Raw genomic sequence first — 25,743 nt, 5'->3', positions numbered from 1 at the left:
TCACCCCTAGGCAGCGCTGTTGGGGCGAAAAGTGGGCAGGGGGGAGGGGCGTTTGTAGGGGGCGTCGGTGCCTGTTCACCGCTGGGTAGGGGCGGCGGCAGTACTGACCCTCCGGTCAGGTGCTGCAGGGAGGGTGGGGGTGGGGGCAATGGTGCGGGTGCGCGTGGGGCTCCGGCGGGCGCCAGGTCCCGAAGTGAGACCGTGTCTTGGTGGCCGTCGAGGAATGCTACGTAGGCGTACTGGGGGTTGGCATGCAGCAGGTGGACCCTCTCGACCAACGGGTCCGACTTGTGCGCCCTCACATGTTTCCGCATCAGGACGGGTCTGGGTGTCGCTAGCCAGGTTGGGAGCGAGGTCCCGGAGGAGGACTTCCTGGGGAAAACAAGGAGACGTTTGTGAGGTATCTGGTTTGTGGTAGTACAGAGCAGCGACCGAATGGAGTGAAGGGCCACTGGGAGGACTTCTTGCCAGCGGGAGACTGGGAGATTCCTGGACCGGAGGGCCAGTAGGACGGTCTTCCAGACCGTTCCGTTCTCCCTCTCTACCTGCCCATTTCCCCGGGGGCTGTAACTGGTTGTCCTGCTGGAGGCAATTCCTTTGCTGAGCAGGAATTGACTCAGTTCGTTGCTCATAAAGGAGGACCCCCTATCTCTATGTGTGTAGGCAGGGAAACCGAACAGTGTAAAAATACCCTGGAAGGCCTTGATGACGGTGGTCGTGGTCATGTCCGGGCAGGGGATGGCGAATGGGAACCGGGAGTATTCGTCAATCACGTTCAGGAAATACGTGTTGCGGTCGGTGGAGGGCAGGGGGCCCTTGAAATCCATGCTGAGGCGTTCAAAGGGATGGGAAGCCTTTATCAGATGCGCCCTCTCTGGCCGGTAGAAGTGCGGTTTGCACTCCGCACAGATTTGGCAGTCCCTGGTGACTGTCCTGACCTCCTCGATGGAGTAGGGCAGGTTGCGGGACTTAACAAAATGGAAGAAACGAGTGACCCCCGGGTGGCAGAGGTCCTCGTGGAGGGCTCGGAGGCGGTCCACTTGCGCGGTGGCACAAGTGCCGCGGGACAGGGCATCCGGAGGCTCGTTCAGCTTCCCCGGACGGTACAAGATCTCGTAGTTGTAGGTGGAGAGTTCTATCCTCCACCGCAAGATCTTGTCGTTTTTTATCTTGCCCCGCTGCGCATTATCGAACATGAAGGCCACCGAACGTTGGTCCGTGAGGAGAGTGAATCTCCTGCCGGCCAGGTAATGCCTCCAGTGTCGCACAGCTTCTACTATGGCCTGGGCCTCCTTTTCGACCAAGGAATGGCGAATTTCGGAAGCATGGAGAGTGCGAGAGAAGAAAGCCACGGGCCTGCCCGCTTGGTTGAGGGTGGCCGCCAGAGCTACGTCGGGCGCGTCGCTCTCGACCTGGAAGGGGAGGGACTCGTCGATGGCGCGCATCATGGCTTTTGCGATGTCCGCTTTGATCCGGCAGAAGGCCTGGCGGGCCTCCGTCGACGGGGTTGTTGTTGTGGACTGGATCAGGGGTCGAGCCTTGTCTGCGTAATTAAGGACCCATTGTGCATAATAGCTAAAGAAGCCGAGGCAGCGCTTTAGGGCCTTGGAGCAGTGAGGGAGGGGGAACTCCACGAGGGGGCGCATGCGTTCAGGGTCGGGGCCTATGACTCCATTTCGCACTACGTAGCCTAGGATGGCTAGACGGTCGGTGCTAAACACGCATTTATCCTTATTGTAGGTCAGATTAAGGATATTCGCGGTCTGGAGAAATTTTCGGAGGTTGGTGTCGTGGATCCTGCTGGTCATGGCCGCAGATGGTGACGTTATCAAGATACGGGAACGTTGCGCGTAAGCCGTACCGGTCAACCATTCGGTCCATCTCACGCTGGAAGACCGAGACCCCGTCGTGACACCGAAGGGAACCCTTAAAAAGTGATAGAGCCGCCCATCTGCTTCGAAGGCAGTGTACTGGTGGTCTCCATGACGGAGGGGCAGCTGGTGGTAGGCAGGCTTGAGATCCACCGTGGAGAAAACCTTGTATTGCGCGATCCTGTTTACCAGGTCGGCAATACGGGGGAGAGGGTATGCGTCCAGTTGCGTAAACCGGTTGATGGTCTGGCTATAGTCGATGACCATCCTATGTTCCTCCCCGGTCTTTACCACCACTATTTGCGCCCTCCAGGGGCTGTTGCTTGCTTCAATGACCCCTTCCTTCAGCAGCCGTTGGATCTCGGACCTGATGAAGGTCTGGTCCTGGGCACTGTACCGTCTGCTCCTGGTGGCGACGGGTTTGCAATCCGGGGTGAGGTTCGCAAACAGAGAAGGCGGGTCGACCTTAAGGGTCGCGAGGCCGCAGACAGTAAGGGGGGTATAGGGCCGCCAAATTTAAAGGTCAGGCTTTGTAGGTGGCACTGGAAATCCAGCCCAAGAAGGGTGGCTGCGCAGAGGTGCGGCAGGACGTACAGGTGGAAATTGCGGAACTCCCTGCCTTGGACAGTGAGGTTCGCTAGGCAGAACCCCTTTATCTCCACTGCATGTGACCCGAAGGCCAGGGAGATCCGTTGGTTTACGGGATGGGTGACAAGAGAACAGCGCCTTACCGTGTCGGGGTGGACAAAGCTTTCCGTGCTCCCGGAGTCGATCAGGCACGCCATCACATGGCCTTTGATGGCGATCGTTGTGGTGGTTTTCGCTAGCGTCCGGGGCCGACTCTGGTCCAGGGTAACGGAGGCCAGCTACAGCAAGGGGAAGTTCTGGTCAGGCAGCGTGGAGTCGGCAGTGCTGGGGGCTTGAGGCCCCATCCAAGATGGCGTCAGCCACGGGTCGCACATGGAGTCCAGGGATGCAGAAGATGGCGTCGGTGAGGGACAAAATGGCGGCGCCCACCCATCCAGCGTGGTGGCCGGGGGGCAAAATGGCCACGCCCGTGAGTCGCACGTTGCCTGGGGATAGAAGGGTGGCGGTGGGCCTTGGACGGCCGGGACCTGGAACAAAGGCTGCCGATAGTCGCTGGAGACCGCTGCCACGGTGCGGCCCTGGCAGACCGCGACATAGTGGCCTTTCTTGCCGCACCCTTCGCAGGTGGCGGTGCGGGCCGGGCAGCGCGCGCGGGTATGATTCGCCTGGCCGCAGAAGAAGCAGCGTTGGCCAGTGGTGAGAACGGGCCGTCTAGCAGCGCAGGCCTGCGGGGTTAGCGGGAAAGTCTGGGGGGCCGCCGCTACGGGGTGCCACGCAGCCCAGGGGGGCGCTGTGCGTCCGGGAGCAAAAGCCAGTGCGTTTTTGTATGCAACGTCCCTGGACCCTGCCAGGGCCCGTGCCTCAGTGAGGCCCAGTGTGTCCATTTCAAGGAGCCTTCTGCAGATGTCGGGGGATGTCATACCTGCCACGAAAGCGCCCCGAATTAAATGTTCCGTGTGCTCGTTCCCCGTGACTGCTGGGCAGCCACAGTTCCGGCCTAGTACTAGTAGAGGCCGATAGAAGTCTTCCGGTGTTTCTTCAGGGCTCTGCCTTCTGGTTGCCAGCAGGTGACGGGCGTAGACCTGGTTCAGGGGACGGATGTAATGTCCTTCTAGCAGCTCGATAGCTGCAGCATAATTCTCCGCCTCCTCGATCAGAGGATAGATCCCAGGGCTGACTCGGGAGCGTAGAAGGTGCATTTTCTGCCTTTCCGTGGGGGTGTCGGCGGCCGTGTCGACGAAGCTCTTAAAACACGCCAGCCAGTGCTTGAAGATAGCAGCGGAGTTGTCTGCGTGGGGGCTGAGCTGAAGGCACTCCGGCTTGATGCGCAGGTCCATCTTTTCAGAAGTAATAGCTGATTAAATTGATGCACAATCAATTACTCTCGAGACAAGGTGAGAAATAACTAATAGGCTTTAATCAGCTAGAACTGTACCTAGCAGCTTCGATACAGAAAGTGAAGGCTGCTGGGACGGCATTGGTTCTTATACCCCGCCTCTCAGGGCGGAGCTATGTACGTTAGCCAATGGTAGACTCCTAGGTCTAGCCAATGGGCATCCACCTCTCAGGTACTGCAATACTGGAATATACTGCAAATAATTATAATGATGAGATTTCACCCTTGATTCTGTGGAAGGCATTGAAAGTGGTGATCAGGGGATAGATTGTAGCAGTTAAGGCACATGCGAATGCAGAGCCAGAGAGGAGCGACAGAAATTGGTGGGTAAGATTTTAAGAGTGGATCATAGATATGCGAGAGATCCGACCCCTGAACTGTTGATGTGCATGAAGGAACTGCGAATGCAGTTCGACTTGGTGTCAACGGACATAGCAGTTGAGGGCAAAAGAGGCAGTTTACAAGTATGGGGAGCAGGCAAGTCAGCTTTTGGCACATTAATTAAGGCATCGGCAGGTGGATAGGGAGATTGTTCAAGTTAGCGACTGGGAGGGTATGTGGGTCTCCAAACTGGAGAAGGTGAATGGTGTGTTCAGTACTTTTTTTGAGAAGTTATAGCGATCGTAACCACCAAATGATGGATGAGTGATGGTGGAGTTTCTGGTGGCTCTGGAGTTTCCGAAGGTGGGGAGGTGCTGCCGGAGGAGTTGGAGGAGGTGGCAACCATTTGGTGTACTTTATAGAATTGGTCAATGCTAGTTTTTTTGGAGGGGGTTTACTCGTTGGGGGGGGGGATAGTTTGGGCGGGGGGGGGGCACAAAGGAGGGGGAGGCACGGGGTGTATTTTTTTAAAAAAGAGGATTGTTTATGACTTTTATCATCTTTTGTTAGAAACGTTAAAGTTCAATAAAAATAACTTCCCCAAAAAAGTGTAATCTAGTTGAGGAATAGTTGAGACGAGAGGTAACAAAGACATGAGTGGGGGTTTTAGCAGCAGATGACCTAAACCAGGGGCAGAGTTGAGGAATGTTATGGAGGTGGAATTAGAACATAGGAACTAGGAGCAGGAGTAGGCCATATGGCCCCTCGAGCCTGCTCCACATTCAATGAGATCATGGCTGATCTTTTGTGGACTCAGCTCCACTTTCCGGCCCGAACACCATAACCCTTAATCCCTTTATTCTTCAAAAAACTATCTATCTTTACCTTAAAGACATTTAATGAAGAAGCCTCTACTGCTTCACTGGGCAAGGAATTCCATAGATTCACAACCCTTTGGGTGAAGAAGTTCGTCCTAAACTCAGTCCTAAATCTACTTCCCCTTATTTTGAGGCTATGCCCCCTAGTTCTGCTTTCACCCGCCAGTGGAAACAACCTGCCCGCATCAATCCTATCTATTCCCTTCATAATTTTATATGTTTCTATAAGATCCCCCCTCATCCTTCTAAATTCCAATGAGTACAGTCCCAGTCTACTCAACCTCTCCTCGTAATCCAACCCCTTCAGCTCTGGGATTAACCTAGTGAATCTCCTCTGCACACCCTCCAGCGCCAGTATGTCCTTTCTCAGGTAAGGAGACCACAACTGAACACAATACTCCAAGTGTGGCCTCACTAACATCTTATACAATTGCAGCATAACCACCCTAGTCTTAAACTTCATCCCTCTAGCAATGAAGGACAAAATTCCATTCGCCTTCTTAATCACCTGTTGCACCTGTAAACCAACCTTTTGTGACTCATGCACGAGCACACCCAGGTCTCTCTGCACAGCAGCATGTTTTAATATTTTATCATTTAAATAATAATCACTTTTGCTGTTATTCCTACCAAAATGGATAACCTCACATTTGTCAACATTGTATTCCATCTGCCAGACCCTAGCCCATTCACTTAGCCTATTCAAATACCTCTGCAGACTTCTGGTATCCTCTGCACATTTTTGCTTTTCCACTCATCTTAGTGTCGTCTGCAAACTTGGACACATTGCCCTTGGTCCCCAACTCCAAATCATCTATGTAAATTGTGAACAATTGTGGGCCCAACACTGATCCCTGAGGGACACCACTAGCTACTGATTGCCAACCAGAGAAGCATCCATTAATCCCCACTCTTTGCTTTCTATTAATTAACCAACCCTCTATCTATGCTACTACTTTACCCTTTAAAAGCTAGGGGCTGGTTTAGCACACTGGGTTAAATCGCTGGCTTTTAAAGCAGACCAAGGCAGGCCAGCAGCATGCCCATACCAGCCTCCCCGAACAGGCGCCAGAATGTGGCGACTAGGGACTTTTCACAGTAACTTCATTTGAAGCCTACTTCTGACAATAAGCAATTTCCATTTCATTTCATTTCAAATTGAATAAACTTATTTCTTTATGTAACTAGATCATAGGCAGAAACTCACAGAAATAAAATCCCCACGACATGAAAACTGAATGTCCAAAGACTAACATCCTGGTGATAGCTAGTACAAAAACAAAAAATTCTTCTTCCAAAAACTTGACAGCTATCATCACTCTCTTTCAAACATATAAAAACTGATGATTTAGCTTCTGAAGAACAAGCTGAGATATGTGCACTTTCTGGTGTCAGCGTCATCACTCAAATGAACATTAAAAATGTTGATCCAAATGGCAGTGTGCTTGCATCCCAGTCAATCTTGTGCATTGTTTTGATTCAATTGGCCTTCACACACAATGCTGCTGCCAATTAATGATTGTTTTTCTCCCCTGTTCTCTGATTATACTCTGCAGCACAACAAACAACAATCATTCTTCCTCCTTCGCCATTTAGAGACTTTTATCCCTTGAAATAATTTGTTGCCATGATTATCATTGGGACAAATGTCATCCATTTGTTTGAAGATGCACCGCCTGGCTCCTTTGGAAATCTTCCCCTTTATGTCCAGAATAGCGCTGATGTGTTCCTTCCTATAAAATACAAATTGAAGTGTTTTACAAATTACACGGCAATCCTTTGTTTTCTGAATTCAAGTAGAATCATGGGTCCTGATCACCTCATTCCTATTATTCTAAAGTTGAGTCCTATATTATTTTTGCAATTTTCTTTATTGCTTTTTCCTTGAAAATGTTCTTACTTCATCTGATACTGATGACTCTCTGGCCCTTTCAAATATGGCCCTATAAACCTTACAGAAGTATTACTAAGGTTATGGAAGCTTATTTTAATTCGGAACTTATAACTGAGAATTCTAATAAATAAATTCTCTCCCCCCCCCCCCCCCAATTCTTTCCCACACTAAGGCAGACTTTCATCTGTTTCCATGGTTAATTATTCCTGGGACAGGTCGCTAGTCTGTCACCAGAGGCTTAAGATTGGAGGGGCGCCACTCCACATCAAGAGTGGCTGCTCATTCTTGGCAGCACGGTAGCACAGTGATTAGCACTGCTGCTTCACAGCTCCAGGGTCCCAGGTTCAATTCCCGCTTGGGTCACTGTCTGCGGAATCTGCACGTTCTTCCCCTTGTCTGCGTGGTTTTCCTCCGGGTGCTCCGGTTGCCTCACACCCGAAAGACATGCTTGTTAGGTGAATTGGACATTCTGAATTCTCTCTCATGTACCGGAACAGGCGCCGTAGTGTGGCGCCGAGGGGGATTTCACAGTAACCTGATTGCAGTGTCAATGTAAGCCTACTTGTGACATTAATAAAGATTATTATTATTTCAGACCGGAGTGCCTTCTCCTCACGGCCCTCAGCCCTCTCCACACCCCATCATGGCTGCTGACAGCAAAATCACCACCCTTGCAATCCCCCCACCCCTCGCCATCCCCGAGCTCCCCTACCCTCCCATTCCCAAGAGCCCTGTACTTAAGTTACCAGGACTTCATCTCAGGCACAACACTGCAGTACCTCTTCCAACCACTGCAGCACTGTGCCTCGATGAGCTAGAGAGTTGTCAGCCAATCTGATCGGCCCGAGCTCTCCAAAATGGGTCTTCCTCTCAAGCGCGCTTAGAAGTCCCACCTGCCAATCAACCTTGCATGAGTGTGAAATGGCAGTGGGCATCCCTGCTGACTCTTCAGGTGAGGGCACCAACCATTTGCCATCCTGAAAATCCAGGTCCAAGATCTGTTCACATCTAAATAAATAATTTAACTATAATGTGGCTGGTCAGGTTCCATTGTACTGCAGACCAACAAAATGGACTTCTTGCCACGCCTTCTTATTCATTGGAACCTTTTGCTACATATTGCGGAAGCTAACCTCACAACACCGTCATATTCCACTGCATTCATGTCGTAGGTGAGATAATTGGGTTTCAGTTTTCAGAGAAAAACAGACCGAAGGTGATACAAGACACGAATACAAATCCTAAATTCCAATGTAGCAGAATGTAACTTAATTTATTTGTTCATCTTGAAGGTACAGCTTTGAGCACAGGCCTTAAATCAGGGGTATTTTTCAATTGTGTTGCGATTTTAAGTAGTCAACTTTTTTGAGGCAGTCAGCTTTTTCAATTTGGCGAATAAAGACCCTCTCAGAAAATAAATGTTAAAAAAAACAGAGTTCCTTATGTTTACCTACCTTACGTCGGGGTAGTTTCTAACAAATGCCGCAACCTCTACTTTCAATGCTTCGATATCATTGATTTTTAATATTTCTGCCACATCTTGGATGGCTTTGTTTAGCCAAATAACACTAGACTGCTGAAAATAGTCAAAACAAAGAAACATTATTGACTCCCACTGCATTGTTGTAATGACAACAGCAAACATGAGAATGTGGCTGGATCACGTTTTACAAAATCAAAAGTTGCTCAGTGAAAGAACAAAGTCAAAGGGTTGGCTTGCAAGATGATGGGCGCGATTCTCTGGAAAGATTTCTACATGTGATGGTGAGCGGGAATTGCTCAGCGAGGCCGGCAAAGCTATTCAATGTTAATTGGTCCACTTAACGAGGCCCCATGAGCTTCTCGCCGCAAATGAAGGCCCGCGAGCAGATTCGCCGGGACCGTGCTCACCAGCCCCCCTGTTAACAAGGTTGAGCAGCACTTGCCCAGCCAACCCCAGCCAGCTCGCAACAATGGCACCGAGGAGACCAGCCCCAAGATTCGGGGACCCTGACCTGGGGAAGTTGCTAGACACAGTGGAGGCCAGGAGAGATGTCCTGTTCCCCCAAGGGTCCAGGAGGGTTAGCCATAGGACAGCCAGTGCTGCCTGGGATGAGGTGGCGATGGCTGTGAGCGCCGGGAGTGTGACCAGGAGGACTGGCCTCCAGTGCAGGAAGAAGGTCAATGACTAACACTGGGCAGCACGAGTGAGTGGACACCACAGCCCTCTGCCTCCCCCCCTCCCGAGACTTCTCCCACCCCCCCATGGTAGCATCCACCCCCTCTCCCTTCAACCCCCCAACCCCTCCTTCACCACCACCCCCACCCCCAACCACTGTGAACCATACATGTGACTAATGATGCCCTCTCCGTGTCTCCTCAGGAAAAGCTCTCCCACAACCGTCACGAGAGGGCCCAGACTGATGGTAGCGTGCAGGACATAAGAATCCTCACCTCCTTCGAGGAATGGGCCCTGGAGGTGACCGGTGTGACCGTGGACAGAGCGGCCAACAACGCGAAGGCTGGCTGACGCCGCAGAGGTGAGGAACCACCAGGCTTCACCCACTGGACCTGTCAAACGTGAGTTGTTGTTGCCTTATTGCCCGACCCATCCCTCCCACTGACCACATGTCCATTCCCCCGCAGGTCCCTGCCCATCCCGGGCGGCACCTTCTCCTGACTCCGAGGAGAACACCTCGGAGGAGAGCTCTGAGGATGCCACCGTGATAGTCACGGCAAAGCTGTCATCACCACCCTCCACCAGCGCAGATGCATGGACCTCGGTGGGAAATGTTACTGGTCAGGCTTCTGGGGCACATTCCGGTGAGCACCACACTGCTGCTGATGTACATCAGGTGGAGGTAGGAACCCCCAGGCGAGACAGCAGTCGGAGGTCTGCTGGAGGTTCCCAGCCTGATGCTGAGCCTGTTGTACCAGCAGGATACTCTGTCATTCGCTTACCATTGAGGGTACCTAACAATAGGGAGATACCTGTGGTACTTCTCTATGTCACAAATCCAATAAGTTTGATGGAGGTGGCTTGGGTGGATGGTGGCCTGAACACCTTAACTGTTCCCACATCTATCCCTCAGTATGTCAGTCAGTAAATCTTGTCACACATGATCACACTCCTAATCCCACCTACCCTTACATCAACTGAACACACCGGAAACTTCAACTGCAGAAAGGCAGTTCGAGGAGTATCACCCTACTGAGGTAGTATGGGTTGAAGTCAGAAATAGGAAAGGAGCAGTCACCTTGTTAGGAGTTTTCTATAGGCCCCCCAATAGTAGCAGAGATGTGGAGGAACAGATTGGGAAACAGATTTTGGAAAGGTGCAGAAGTCACAGGGTAGTAGTCATGGGTGACTTTAACTTCCCAAATATTGAGTGGAAACTCATTAGATCAAATAGCTTGGATGGGGTGGTGTTTGTGCAGTGTGTCCAGGAAGCTCTTCTAGCACAGTATGTAGATTGTCCGACCAGAGGAGGGGCAATATTGGATTTAGTACTTGGTAATGAACCAGGGCAAGTGAAAGATTTGTTAGTGGGGGAGCATTTTGGAGATAGTGACCACAATTCTGTGACTTTCACTTTAGTAATGGAGAGGGATAGGTGCGTGCAACAGGGCAAGGTTTACAATTGGGGGAAGGGTAAATACGATGTTGTCAGACAAGAATTGAAGTGCATAAGTTGGGAACAGAGGTTGTCAGGGAAGGACACAAGTGAAATGTGGAACTTGTTCAAGGAACAGGTACTACGTGTCCTTGATATGTATGTCCCTGTCAGGCAGGGAAGAGATGGTCGAGTGAGGGAACCATGGTTGACAAGAGAGGTTGAATGTCTTGTTAAGAGGAAAAAGGAGACTTATGTAAGGCTGAGGAAACATGGGGCGAAATTCTCCCGAAACGGCGCGATGTCCGCCGACTGGCGCCCAAAACGGCGCCAATCAGACGGGCATCGCGCCGCCCCAAAGGTGCGGAATGCTCCGCATCTTTGGGGGCCGAGCCCCAACATTGAGGGGCTAGGCCGACGCCGGAGGAATTTCCGCCCCGCCAGCTGGCGGAAACGGCCTTTGTTGCCCGGCCAGCTGGCGCGGAAATGACATCCCCGGGCGGCGCATGCGCGGGAGCGTCAGCGGCCGCTGACAGTTTCCCACGCATGCGCAGTGGAGGGAGTCTCTTCCGCCTCCGCCATGGTGGAGACCGTGGCGGAGGCGGAAGGGAAAGAGTGCCCCCACGGCACAAGCCCGCCCGCGGATCGGTGGGCCCCGATCGTGGGCCAGGCCACCGTGGGGGCACCCCCTGGGGTCAGATCTTCCCGTGCCCCCCCCAGGACCCCGGAGCCCGCCCACGCCGCCTTGTCCCGCCGTTCAAAAGGTGGTTTAATCCACGCCGGCGGGACAGGCAATTTATCGGCGGGACTTCGGCCCATCCGGGCCGGAGAATCGAGCGGGGGGGCCCACCAACCGGCGCGGCCCGATTCCCGCCCCCGCCGAATATCCGGTACAGGAGACTTCGGCAACCGGCGGGGGCGGGTTTCACGGCAGCCCCCGGCAATTCTCCAACCCGGCGGGGGGTCGGAGAATGACACCCAAGTTTCAGACAGGGCATTGGAGGGATACAAGATAGCCAGGAGGGAACTGAAGAAAGGGATTAGGAGAGCTAAGAGAGGGTATGAACAATCTTTGGCGGGTAGGATCAAGGAAAACCCCAAGGCCTTTTACACATATGTGAGAAATGTGAGAATGACTAGAGCGAGGGTAGGTACGTTCAAGGACAGTAGCGGGAGATTGTGTATTGAGTCTGTGTGGTGGTATGTATTAGGGGTAATACGGTACACCATGAATGCCGAGGAGCTATTGGAGGACAGATGCTGGATCCCGATTGGATCCTCCACCTACTGGGCTCCACCCAGATAGGAGGGGTATAAGAACCTGGGTTTAATCCCCGCAGCTGCATTCTGTGACTGAGCTGCTGGGGAACGAGTCTGAACAAGTCTGCTCAATAAAGCCTCGATTGAAGTTCTTTACGTCACGCCTCGTGTGTGATCGATGGTGCTACAATTTATTGCGCAGACCTAAAAAGGAATATGGAGCTCCGGATCACGCCGGAGTGCCTGCGAATCAGCCCCCACGCAGCAAACGCAACATCCACGTTTAAACACTGGCTGGTGTGCTTTGAGGGTTACCTCCGAACAGCCCCCGGCAGACCAACAGAAGACCAGAAGATGCAGGTCCTGCATTCCAGGGTGAGTCCCGAAATCTACTCACTCATCGAGGGCGCGGAAGAATTCCCAGAGGCGATCAACTTGCTGAAGGCGATCTACATTAAGCCCATCAACCAGGTCTACGCACGCTACCAGCTCGCGACGAGACGACAAATCCCCGGGGAATCGCTAGACCATTTCTTCAATGCTCTAACGATCCTGGGACGAAACTGCAACTGCCCAGCGGTTACGGCGAACGAACATACGGACCTCCTGATCAGAGACGCTTACGTAGCAGGTTTGGCATCGTCGCAAATTCGCCAGAGACTTTTAGAGAAAGACTCTCTCGGACTCACAGAGGTACGGGCCCTCGCAACCTCCCTCGACGTGGCCTCCCAAAACGCCCGCGCCTATGCCCCCGACCGCGCTGCAGCCCCTTGGGCTCCGTGGACCCCCGCCGCGACCGACGCCCCCGGCAACCCCAACCCCTCCGCAAGCGTGCGCAGCCAGAATCCCAGACCACCCGGGGGGCCCCCGCTGCTACTTTTGCGGGCAGTCAAAACACCCCCGCCAGCGCTGCCCGGCCCGCTCGGCCACCTGCAAAAGCTGCGGTAAAAAGGGGCACTACGCAGCGGTGTGCCAGTCCCGTGGGGTCGCCGCTATCTGCGGGGAACAAATGGGACCACGGGCTCAACCCCCCCAGCGACCCACGGGCGGCCAGCGGGCGCCGCCATTTTGGACCCCGGACACCACGAGGGGGGGACGGGTGCCGCCATCTTCCTACCCACAGGCCGTGTGCGATCCATGGGAGCGGCCATTTTGTCCACCCCCGGCCGCGTGCGACTCATGGGAGCGGCCATTTTGTCCACCCCCGGCCGCCTGCGACTCATGGGAGCGGCCATTTTGTCCACCCCCGACCGCATACGATCCATGGATGCTGCCATCTTGGCTGACAGGCAAGGACCCCGGCGTGGACGGCTCCACACTGCCTGAAAACAACAGTCTGATACACCAACCACGTTTGACATCGGTGACCCTCGACCAGTCGCGGCCCCGGACGCTCCAGACGACAACGACAAAGGTGCTGGTGAACAGCCACGAAACGCCGTGTTTGATCGACTCGGGGAGCACGGAGAGTTTTATTCACCCGGACACGGTAAGACGCTGTTCCCTTGTAATTCGGCCAAGCACCCAAAAAAATTTCCTGGCGGCGGGGTCCCACTCCGTTGAAATCAAAGGGTTCTGCATCGCAAACCTTACGGTGCAGGGGAGAGAGTTCAAAAATTACCGGCTGTACGTCCTTCCCCACCTCTGCGCTCCCATCCTCCTGGGGTTGGACTTCCAATGCAACCTCCAGAGCTTAACATTCAAATTTGGCGGCCCTATACCCCCACTGACTATCTGCGGCCTCGCGACACTCAAGGTCGAACCACCCTCACTGTTTGCGAACCTCACCCCGGATTGCAAACCCGTCGCCACTAGGAGCAGACGGTACAGCACCCAGGACCGGACGTTTATCAGGTCCGAAGTCCAGCGGCTGCTGAAGGAAGGCATAATCCAGGCCAGCAATTGTCCCTGGAGAGCCCAGGTGGTAGTAGTGAAGACAGGGGAGAAGCAAAGGATGGTCGTAGACTACAGTCAGACCATCAACAGGTACACGCAGCTAGATGCGTACCCTCTTCCCCGCATATCCGACATGGTCAATCGGATTGCACAGTACAAGGTCTTCTCCACCGTGGACCTTAAGTCCGCCTACCACCAGCTCCCCATTCGCCCCGGTGACCGCAAGTACACTGCCTTCGAAGCAGACGGGCGGCTATACCACTTCTTAAGGGTTCCATTCGGCGTCACGAACGGAGTCTTGGTCTTCCAACGAGAGATGGACCGAATGGTCGACCAGCACGGTTTACGGGCCACGTTCCCGTACCTCGACAACGTCACCATCTGCGGCCACGACCAGCAGGACCACGACGCCAACCTCCGCAAATTCCTCCAGACCGCTAACGCCCTCAACCTCACCTACAACGAGGAAAAATGCGTGTTTAGCACCGACCATCTAGCCATCCTGGGCTACGTAGTGCGTAATGGAGTGATAGGCCCCGACCCCGAACGCATGCGCCCCCTCATGGAGTTCCCTCTTCCCCACTGTACCAAAGCCCTGAAACGCTGCCTGAGCTTCTTTTCTTATTACGCCCAGTGGCTCCCCCAGTACGCAGACAAGGCCCGCCCACTAATCCAGTCCACTACTTTTCCCCTGTCGACAGAGGCCCGCCAGGCCTGCAGCCGCATCAAAACGGATATCGCAAATGCCACGATGCGCGCCATCGACGAGTCCCTCCCCTTCCAAGTCGAGAGCGACGCGTCCGATGTAGCTCTGGCGGCCACGCTCAACCAAGCAGGCAGACCCGTGGCCTTTTTCTCCCGGACCCTACACGCTTCGGAAATTCGCCACTCCTCAGTAGAGAAGGAGGCCCAAGCCATAGTGGAAGCTGTGCGACATTGGAGGCATTACCTAGCCGGTAGGAGATTCACTCTACTCACTGACCAACGGTCGGTAACCTTCATGTTCGATAATGCACAGCGGGGCAAGATAAAAAACGACAAGATCCTGGGCTGGAGGATCGAACTCTCCACCTACAATTATGAGATCTTGTACCGTCCCGGAAAGCTGAACGAGCCGTCCGATGCCCTATCTCGCGGCACTTGTGCCAACGCACAAGTGAACCGTCTCCAAGCCCTCCACGAGGACCTCTGCCACCCGGGGGTCACTCGTTTCTACCACTTCATAAAGGCTCGCCACCTCCCTTACTCCGTCGAGGACGTCCGAACAGTCACCAGGAACTGCCAAATCTGCGCAGAATGCAAACCGCATTTTTTCAGGCCAGATAGAGCACACCTGATAAAGGCTTCCCGTCCCTTTGAACGCCTCAGTTTGGATTTCAAAGGCCCCCTCCCCTCCACCGATCACAACACGTACTTTCTTAACGTCGTTGACGAATACTCCCGCTTCCCCTTCGCCATCCCCTGCCCCGACATGACCGCGGCCACGGTCAGTAAAGCCCTCGGCACCATCTTTACACTGTTCGGTTTCCCCGCCTACATCCATAGCGACAGGGGGTCCTCCTTCATGAGTGACGAGCTGCGTCAATTCCTGCTCAGCAAGGGCATAGCCTCGAGCAGGACCACCAGCTACAACCCCCGGGGGAATGGGCAGGTAGAGAGGGAGAACGGAACGGTCTATTGGCCCTACGGTCTAGGAGTCTCCCAACTTCCCGCTGGCAGGAGGTCCTCCCGGATGCCCTTCATTCTATCCGGTCCCTGCTGTGTACCACCACTAACCAAACGCCTCACGAGCGCCTCCTTGTCTTCTCTAGGAGGTCCGCTTCTGGAACGTCACTTCCGACCTGGCTGGCGGCCCCGGGACCCGTCCTGCTCCGGAAACATGTGCGGGCGCACAAATCAGACCCGCTGGTGGAAAAGGTACTTCTACTCCACGCAAACCCGCAGTACGCCTACGTGGCGTACTCAGACGGCCGACAGGACACGGTCTCTCTGCGGGACCTGGCGCCCGCCGGAGCTCCCCACCCCCCCCAACACAAATCACCTCCCCCTCACTCCCGCTGGTGCACCCCACAGCCACCCCCTTCCCGGGGGGATCGTTCCTCCTCCCAGGCCCGTCCAGGAGTAAGGAAACAGAAGGGGACAGCGCGATGCTCCCAGAGTCGACCGGACCCAAGCCAGCACCACCACCACCACCCGGGCTGAGACGATCGGAAAGGGCGACCAGAGCACCATCTCGACTCATCAAATCGACTTAAGATGTATATAATTCAGTGGCCCAGCAAAGCGACATTGTTGTAAATAGTTAACGCTGCAAATCGGGTAAAATGTGAATAATTCGGTAGCCCAGTAAAAGCGGCATGATTGTATATAGTTCAATGGTTAAGGCACCGACCCTGTGAACCCCGACCACCATACCACCCACCACCCCGCCGGGTTCTTTTTTAACAAGGGGAGAATGTGGTGGTATGTATTAGGGGTAATACGGTACACCAGGAATGCCGAGGAGCTATTGGAGGACAGATGCTGGATCCCGATTGGATCCTCCACCTACTGGGCTCCACCCAGATAGGCGGGGTATAAGAACCTGGGTTTAATCCCCGCAGCTGCATTCTGTGACTGAGCTGCTGGGGAACGAGTCTGAACAAGTCTGCTCAATAAAGCCTCGATTGAAGTTCTTTACGTCACGCCTCGTGTGTGATCGATGGTGCTACAGTCTGAAGAGATAGGAGAGGTCTTGAACGAGTACTTTTCTTCTGTATTTACAAATGAAAGGGGCGATATTGTTCGAGAGGACAGTGCGAAACAGATTGGTAAGCTCGAGGAAATACTTGTTAGGAAGGAAGATGTGTTGGGCATTTTGAAAAACTTGAGGATAGACAAGACCCCGGGCCTGATGGGATATATCCAAGGATTCTATGGGAAGCAAGAGATGAAATTGCAGAGCTGTTGGCAATGATCTTTTCGTCCTCACTGTCAACAGGGGTGGTACCAGGGGATTGGAGAGTGGCGAATGTCGTGCCCCTGTTCAAAAAAGGAACTAGGGATAACCCTGGGAATTACAGGCCAGTTAGTCTTACTTCGGTGGTAGGCAAAGTAATGGAAAGGGTACTGAAGGATAGGATTTCTGAGCCTCTGGAAAGACACTGCTTGATTAGGGATAGTCAGCACAGATTTGTGAGGGGTAGGTCTTGCTTTACAAGTCTTATTGAATTCTTTGAGGAGGTGACCAAGCATGTGGATGAAGATAAAGCAGTGGATGTAGTGTACATGGATTAGGATAGTGGGAAATTTGGCCAGTTGGATAACGAACTGTCTAACCGATAGAAGTCAGAGAGTGGTGGTGGATGGCAAATATTCAGCCTGAATCCCAGTTACTAGTGGCGTACCGCAGGGATCAGTTCTGGGTCCTCTGCTGTTTGTGATTTTCATTAATGACTTGGATGAGGGAGTTGAAGGGTGGGTCAGTAAATTTGCAGACGATACGAAGATTGGTGGAGTTGTGGATAGTAAGGAGGGGTGTTGTCGGCTGCAAAGAGACATAGATAGGATGCAGAGCTGAGCTGAGAAGTGGCAGATGGAGTTTAACCCTGAAAAGTGTGAGGTTGTCCATTTTGGAAGGACAAATATGAATGCGGAATACAGGGTTAACGGTAGAGTTCTTGGCAATGTGGAGGAGCAGAGAGATCTTGGGGTCTATGTTCATACATCTTTGAAAGTTGCCACTCAAGTGGATAGAGCTGTGAAGAAGGCCTATGGTGTGCCCGCATTCATTAACAGAGGGATTGAATTTAAGAGCCGTGAGGTGATGATGCAGCTGTACAAAACTTTGGTAAGGCCACATTTGGAGTACTGTGTACAGTTCTGGTCGCCTCATTTTAGGAAAGATGTGAAAGCTTTGGAAAAGGTGCAAAGGAGATTTACCAGGATGTTGCCTGGAATGGAGAGTAGGTCTTACGAGGAAAGGCTGAGGGTGCTAGGCCTTTTCTCATTAGAACGGAGAAGGATGAGGGGCGACTTGATAGAGGTTTATAAGATGATCAGGGGAATAGATAAGTAGACAGTCAGAGACTTTTTCCCCGGGTGGAACAAACCATTACAAGGGGACATAAATTTAAAGTGAAAGGTGGAAGATATAGGAGGGATATCAGAGGTAGGTTCTTTACCCAGAGAGTAGTGGGGGCATGGAATGCACTGCCTGTGGAAGTAGTTGAGTCGGAAACATTAGGGACCTTCAAGCAGCTATTGGATAGGTACATGGATTACGGTAAAATGATATAGTGTAGATTTATTTGTTCTTAAGGGCAGCACGGTAGCATTGTGGATAGCACAATTGCTTCACAGCTCCAGGGTCCCAGGTTCGATTCCGGCTTGGGTCACTGTCTGTGCGGAGTCTGCACATCCTCCCCGTGTCTGCGTGGGTTTCCTCCGGGTGCTCCGGTTTCCTACTACAGTCCAAAGATGTGCAGGTTAGGTGGATTGGCCATGATAAATTGCCCTTAGTGTCCAAAATTGCCCTTGGTGCTGGGTGGAGGTGTTGAGTTTGGGTAGGGTGCTCTTTCCAAGAGCCGGTGCAGACTCAAAGGGCCGAATGGCCTCCTTCTGCACTGTAAATTCAATGATAATCTATGATTAATCTAGGACAAAGCTTCGGCACAACATCGTGGGCCGAAGGGCCTGTTCTGTGCTGTATTTTCTATGTTCTATGTTCTAATAAGGCAGGACCTAGCATATACCATCCTTGACTAGTTTCCAGCCATCCCAATGCACTCCTCCGAAGTTACTTGGAGAGCGCAATGGACCAACCTTGGATTCTCAGCACCATAATTTTTTTAAAATATTAGTGGCATCTTCAATAAATTGATTTCTCCTTTTTAACTTTTATTTCTAATAATTTGTACACATCACTCAGATTCCAGCAGTTTGAACAGAACAGGATGATCCCGATACTGGACTTTTCGGGGGAATGGACATGTGCTCATTTTCTGCTTGTAACAAGCCTTTTTCCCAAGACAGTTCTTTTTTTTAGGGATATCCCAAGCCATTTGCCACCTGGTCAGAAAGTGCATTTCTAATTGTTTAAATGTACAAACTGTTTTAGGTTTGCATGGCGTTTAATATATCCTTAAGACTTGAGGAAATCACATCCTTTCACAGCGCCCAGGACCCGGGTTCAATCCCGGCCCCGGATCACTGCCCATGTGGAATTTGCACATTCTCCCCATGTCTGCATGGGTCTCACCCCCACAACCCAAAGATGTGCAGGGTTAGGTTGATTGGCCACATTAAATTGCCCCTTGATTCACACCCCAGGGTACAGAATGTCTTAGAAAACAAATGTGTGACGTGTGTAACTTTATCAATGCTGTCATTGGCACACCATTATTTTGAGCCAGAGTGGGAGGACACAAAGTGAAGCCGCAGCAAGTTCCTGATCACGGATAGGCTTCCTGGACAGGGAGGGAGGGAGGGAAGAATAAAACCACAGAGAAAATCAAATCAAACCACTTGGCAGTCTTCTGAATAACTGTAATGTTCAGCCCAGGCCATAGAGCTGGTCGCCTGCTCACGTTTTAATGAGAGAATAGGTGGATGATATATTGGGGGACTTGAAACGAGTAAAGAAGGAAAAGGTTACTTCAAACCATAGGTAATGCGAAATTAATATGGTAAGAGGTCTGCTTAGTTAATCCTTATAAATATAGGCAAAACAGGTTCGAGGAGTATGGTTTATTCCTGCTCCTATTTCTCATGTTCTTAACTATAAGAAAAAATAACAAGTTAATTCGCCCAATCTGCTCACCTGCTCTGAAAAAATGTGTTGCAGCTCATTCGAGTCCTGAATAATCTTCTCAGGTATCTGATACCGGCTCTCCGATGTACATCTCAAAGAACTGTGAATAAGGACTGTTATGTATTCCTGAACAATTTTATAGTGTGCCCTATCCACCAGAATCTGCAAAAAGAAACATTTTTATTTGATCTTATTTTTCACCAATTTGATGGACTTTAAAGACATGTGTAATATTTATTTAAATCAAAGCTCACATTACCTTGCAGGTAGCTCTATTCATTTCCGTAATATTACTGAAATAACTTTTTATTAAAGAGCTCACTTCTTCCATGTTATTTAAACTGGAGTGTCTACCATCTTTCAGATTGTCTCTCAAGCGGATCTTAAAAGCAAAAGGAAAATGCAAAATGTAATTATGTTGGAGCTGATAATCCATATTCCTGTTGGTAAACTGGCCTGGGTTTTCATCCTCAAGGCGGGCAGGGGGAGTTAAGAAAATTGCCAGCTTCGCCCACCCAACTTGGGAGAAGTTGCTTGCAAAGGCGAGGCCTTCATTGCTGGAGGCCAGGTGCAGGCTGGAGTTTGGCCAGCCAATCCAAGAAGGCACCCATAGGTGTTGCCAGGTGTGGAGGCTGGCTGTTTAAAAGACCTGCCTTTGTGCTGGGGAACTGTGTCCCGGTAAACAAAAAATACAAGAAGCTCCAGCCCTCACCCCTCACACTCCTGAACGCTTCAAGCACTCCCCATGCCCCAACATACAACCTCATGGCCCTACATGCCCCGTATGTCCCCTCATGCCCCCTATTCCAAGCTCTGCTCTTCTACCCACCCTATCAGACCCCTCATTCTCCACCAACTCCATATGATCCCTCATGCCCCTTATGACAAGTTCTGGCACTTCTTTACCCATTGATCAACTTCACACTTTCAAATACCATTTGGCTGTAAATACTTTGAAAAATTAAAATCCATTAATAACTGTCTCCTATGCTTGATAAAAGTCTGCACCTCAAACTAATAAAGGGGCAATCATCCATGCCTTTTGAAGTTTTAAAAACTATAGACCTTTGAAACCACTTAACTTGTGTCAACACACATTGTGAATTTGACCATAGAAATCAGAGAGCCCGAGCTGTGAATCAAAGTGTTTCCTCTGGGGAGCAGCTATTCTAGTATTCAAATAGCTATTAGGGCTCTCAACCAAACATGCATAATAAGGGGACATGGGGGTGGGAGGAAGCCATAAACTAGCATAAGGGATGAGGGGACCATTTGAACTTAACTTTTAAAAGATACTAGGAGCAACACGGTGGCTCAGTGGTTAGCACTGCAGTCTCACGGCACCGAGGTTCGATCCCGGCTCTGGGTCATTGTCCATGTGGAGTTTGTACATTCTCCCCGTGTTTGACCTCCATCAGGCCACATGAGCTGACATCGGCCCCTGGTACTGGTTCTGCCTGTCACTCCCCTGGGCACCTGGCACCGCCCATGCCCAGCACCATTCCACATCCCGTCCCACCCATGCCCAGCAGTGATCTCACACATGCCCTCCCCCCCCCCCTCAAAACATTGGGCCAGCAACCCTAGTGCCCCCAGGCTAATTGCCCAACTTCAAAGATGCGTGCTCACTTCCCTTGATCCCCGCAGCAGCTACTCCACCAGCTTCACGTTTTTAAAAAGGTGCCCAAGTGGCACTGCCCTGGGTACCAGCTTGGCACTGCTGCAGCGATTGGGCATGCACCTGGGACCTCCAATCACCTGAGCGAACTCACGTGTCGTTCCGTCTGCTCCCCATTTGTGGACACCGAAGTCTCCAAGGTGAAGGGGATGGACCCCAAAACCTTAGGTGCCTCAGGAAACTGCATATTAGAGTGAGACTAGCTAGTGTGCCCTAATATGCAGATTTGCCAAAATGTGATTCTGCCCATAATTGGCGGGAATTACATCGCAACGTCTCGCGAGATCTAATGCGATTTTGCGAAGCGTTGTGAGCCAGGTAGATCCCAGGACCTTTTGGGGCGCTGTGAGGCTATTCAATCTCACCCCTAAACTCTGCTACATAAAGTTATGAATGGTGGTGGACAATTAACTAACTCACTGAAGGAGGAGGTTCCACAAACTATCCATTCTCAATGATAGGGGAACCCAAGGCATCAATGCAAAATACAAAGCTGAAGTATTCGCAACAATCTTCAGCCTGAAGTGCTGAGTGGATAATCCACCTTCGCATCCACTGCAGGTCTCCAGCATCACATTCTCAGCCAATTTGTTTTACTCCATATGATATCAAGAAATGGCTGAAGGGATTGGATACTGCAAAGACAACATTCCACTAATAGTACTGAAGACTTGTGCTCCAGAAATAGTTGTTCTAGTACATTTACAATATTGGCATCTACCCGGCAATGCGGAAAACTGCCCAGACATGTCCTATCCACAAAAGGCAGCACAAATCTAACCCAGCCAAAGCCACCCTCCCTCCATCGGTCTACTCTCAATCAAGTGATGGAAAGGGCCGTTGACAGTGCTATCATGCAGTACTTATTCACCGATAACGTGCTCACTGATGCTCAATTTGGGCTCTGTTCAGCTCCTAACTCAGCTCCTAACCTAATTTTAACCTTAGCCCAAACATGGGCAACAGAGCTGAGCCCAACAGGTGAGATGAGAGTGACTGCCTTTGGCATCAAGGCAGCATTTGACCAAGTGTGGCATCAAGGAGCCCCAGCAAAACTGAAGCCAATGGGAATCAGGGGGAAAGCATCTTGGGAATTACCATTGACCAGAAACTGAAATGGAGTCCAGCGAATCATGCCCATATGTTTTGGGCATGCCCGGTGCTTAAAGGATTCTGGCAGGGGTTTGCAAGGGTGATGTCAAGGGTGAAGGGACGCTCGGGTGAAGGCAAGTCCAACGGTAGCGATATTTGGGGTGTCGGAGGATCCGGGAGAGCAGGAAGCGAAAGAGGCCGAGGTACTGGCCTTTGCCTCCCTGGTAGCCCGGAGACGGATTTTGTTAATGCGGAGAGACTCGAAACCCCCAAGTGTGGAGACCTGGGTTAGCGATACGGCGGGGTTCCTCAGCCTGGAGCAAATAAAGTTTGCCTTGAAGAGGGTCCTTGATGGGGTTCTCCCGGCGGTGGCAACCTTTCCTTGACTTTCTAGGGGAGCAGTAAGTGTCAAAGGCAGCAGCATCCTGGGGGGGGGGGGGGGGGGAGGGGTGAGAATAGGGGTTCAGGTGGGGGGAGGGGGGTACTGTTGATATAATGTGAGTTGGGCATGGAGACAAAACCCACCTTGTTCTGTTTAAAAAACGTTTTCTCTGTTTTGTAACTAGTTTTATTGTAAGCTTTGGGCTATGCTTATTGTTATTTTTTATTACCATCTGTATTTCTATTTTTGTTATGTAAAAACGCTGATTGGAAAAACTTTAATAAAACATTTATTTAAAAAAAAAGAAGCTTAATACCATCCTGGACAAAGCAGCACATTTGATTGGCACACCATCCACCACCTTCAATACACGTTCTTTCCACCACAGACAGACAGTGGCAATAGTGTGTACCATCTACAAGATGCACTGCAGTAACTTGCCAAGGTGCATTGAAAGCACATTCGAAACCTGTGATCCTACCACCTAGAAGGAAAAGGGCAGCAAATCCACCTTCAATTCCTCACCCCACACACCATCTTAGCTTGGAACTATATGGTGCTCCTTCACTGTCACTGGGACAAAATCCTGGAACCCCATACCTAACAGCACTGTGGGTGTATCTATACCACATGGACTGCAACAGTTCAAGAAGGCAGCTCACTACCACCTTCTCAAGGGCAATTAGGGATGAGCAATTAACACGCCTAGCCACCACCATCCACCTCCAGTGGAAGAATCAAAAAATAGATTATTTAATTGGCTTTTTGTCTACATTGGGTGTTTTAGTTGAAGCAAGTATACTTGATTACAGTCTCTGCCCTTTCCAACATGGTGTGGTTAGACTACTCTCTGGGCACTACTCTGGAGCTGATGGTTGCATAATGTGCCAGACAACAAGCATCATTTGAGATGTGCTCAAAGATCAGTCTCCCCTACCCGGCGGGGCAGGGGTCCCAGCGGGATGGAGTGGCGGGAACCATTCCGGCATCGGGCCGCCCCAAAGGTGCACATTTCTCCGCACGTTTAGGGGCCAAGCCCTCACCTTGAGGGGCTAGCCCCGGGCTGGAGTGGTTGGCGCACCGCCGGCCATCGGGAAAGGCCTTTGGCGCCACACTAGCCGGGGCCGAAAGGACTTCGCCGGCCAGCAGAAGTCCGCGCATGCGTGGGAGTGTCAGCGGCTGCTGCGTCATCCCCGCGCATGCGCAGGGGGATGTCTCTTACGTTCGGCCATGATGAAGGCTGTGGTTGAGGCGGAGGGAAAAGAGTGCCCCCATGGCACAGGCCCGCCCGCGGATCGGAGGGCCCCAATCGCAGGCCAAGCCACCGTGGGGGCACCCCCCGGGGCCAGATCACCCCGCGACCCCCCCCCCCCCCCCCCCAGGACCCCGGAGCCCGCCCACGCCGCCTAGTCCCGACGGTAAGAGAGATGGTTTGATTCTCGCCGGCGGGACAGGCATTCCAGCAGCGGGACTTCGGCCCATCGCGGGCCGGAGAATCGCCGGGGGGGGCCCGCGGCGCAATTCCCTCCCCCGCCGAATATCCGGTGCGAGAGAATTCGGCAACCGGCGGGGGCAGGATTCGCGCCAGCCCCCGGCAATTCTCCGACCCGGCGGGGGGGGGGGGGGTCGGAGAATCCCGCCAATTGTTCCAAAAAAATTTCCTAATATTCCTGAACTTGGGGTAAATAGTCAGTGTCAAGGTGAACTTGCTTCATCATATTGTAGATGTAGATTGAATAACCTTTCTTCCCAACCGCCTTCATTTCTTGAGCCCATTGCTAAGGATAGTCACATCTTTCATGCAACCTTCTTGGGTGTTGTTTTCTGCTGTTTTAACTTTGCTATATTCCCCTCTTGAAGCACTTAAGAATGTGGAATATTTTTAAAGCATTTCTCAATATTAATCCACGTGACTTGCTGAATGAATGTGGACTCTGTCACTTGGTCTGGCAACCCATAAAGAGTAGGTTTTGCCAATCGGTTGTTGGTCCAAGATCACATTGTTCTGCTGAAAACTTGGAAATACTTTATTGTCAGCTTCTCTCATTTGTTTTATTCTTTCATGGGATGGGAGTGCCCCGTTAAGGTTAGCATTTGTTGCCCATCTTTAATTGCCCTTAAGAATGTTGGAAACAATAATTCACAGTTGCTGTAGTAATGCAAACATTTCTTCCGTATTCTGACCAAGATGTGAGTAAAGGTTTAAATAATCCAAATTATGATCCTGACTAAAAAGCTTATTCCCCTTTACAACTGACTTTTTGCGTAAAATGTGCCTTTGACATCTGTGGTGAGTGGGTGGAAGTAATGATGAGCAGTTTGGATTGAGGTTTTTAGGATTTTGAAAATAATAAGGAAGATAAAAACTTTTGATGCTGGCGAGGAAGTCTGGACAATGGACCAATCAGAAGAGATGTTAGGAAACATTTCTTGACAAAACATGTGGAACTCTCTCTAATTAAGAGCAGCAGATTCCAGCTCAATAAATCATTTTAAGCAGATTCTTGTTTGCAAAGAATCTAAAAGAATGTGGAGTCAAGGCAAGAGGTTGGTGTTAAAATATGGACCAGCCTTGACCTCAAGTGATACACAGAGCAGGCTTGAGGGATTGAGTGGCTTGCTCCTATTTCTATGTCGAACGAGAGTCTGGAAAATCAGACTTTTGGCCTTTTACCAAAAACTATCCCATCGCTGGTATTTCCATGTCATTTTCCTGACTGCATCAAGTGTTAAAGAAATGCACAGCAAGTACAGAAACACTGCAATTGTAATGCAAAACTTAAAAAGGATGCTCTTTCAGTTTCACAATGACTACGAGTTCCACTGTTTCCAAATTCCTGGCTCTAAACACTATTATTTGTCCAATTGTGGTGGGAAAGGCATTACTCACTGCTTTCGTGAAAGGAAAATGAGCTCACTTTCCATTCGGCATGTGAACCACTCTATCTGAATCAAACACTGAAGTGTTTTCTGCTTTAAATTCAACGATTGAAAATTGGAACAAAGATCTACATTGCTTTTGTGCCTCTGGTTTCTTGGTGCGTGATCCTCTGGTCGTCACTGCAACTTGACATTGGCAGACTTTCAAGACAGGTGGTCAAGG

The 25,743-nt window shown here is 51.3% G+C and overlaps 1 protein-coding gene across 1 annotated transcript in view; it reads right to left on the bottom strand.

The window, feature by feature from the left end:
• Nucleotides 1-5,956: 5,956 nt before the first annotated feature.
• LOC140407907 (exocyst complex component 3-like) overlaps nt 5,957-25,743 on the bottom strand; it is an 83,143-nt gene continuing 63,356 nt past the window's right edge. Inside the window, exons 8-11 of the mRNA XM_072495112.1 lie at nt 19,748-19,870; nt 19,498-19,650; nt 8,403-8,524; nt 5,957-6,787 (exon numbers count right to left, since the gene is read on the bottom strand). Coding sequence (XP_072351213.1) covers nt 6,598-6,787; nt 8,403-8,524; nt 19,498-19,650; nt 19,748-19,870 — 588 coding nt within the window. The 3' untranslated portion in view covers nt 5,957-6,597. The remainder of the gene's footprint in view (nt 6,788-8,402; nt 8,525-19,497; nt 19,651-19,747; nt 19,871-25,743) is intronic.

The sequence above is a fragment of the Scyliorhinus torazame genome, chromosome 2, assembly GCF_047496885.1.
Source record: "Scyliorhinus torazame isolate Kashiwa2021f chromosome 2, sScyTor2.1, whole genome shotgun sequence".
Taxonomy (NCBI): domain Eukaryota; kingdom Metazoa; phylum Chordata; class Chondrichthyes; order Carcharhiniformes; family Scyliorhinidae; genus Scyliorhinus; species Scyliorhinus torazame.
The sequence above is the reverse complement of the archived record's forward strand: the minus strand, read 5'-3'. Positions and strand labels throughout refer to the sequence as shown.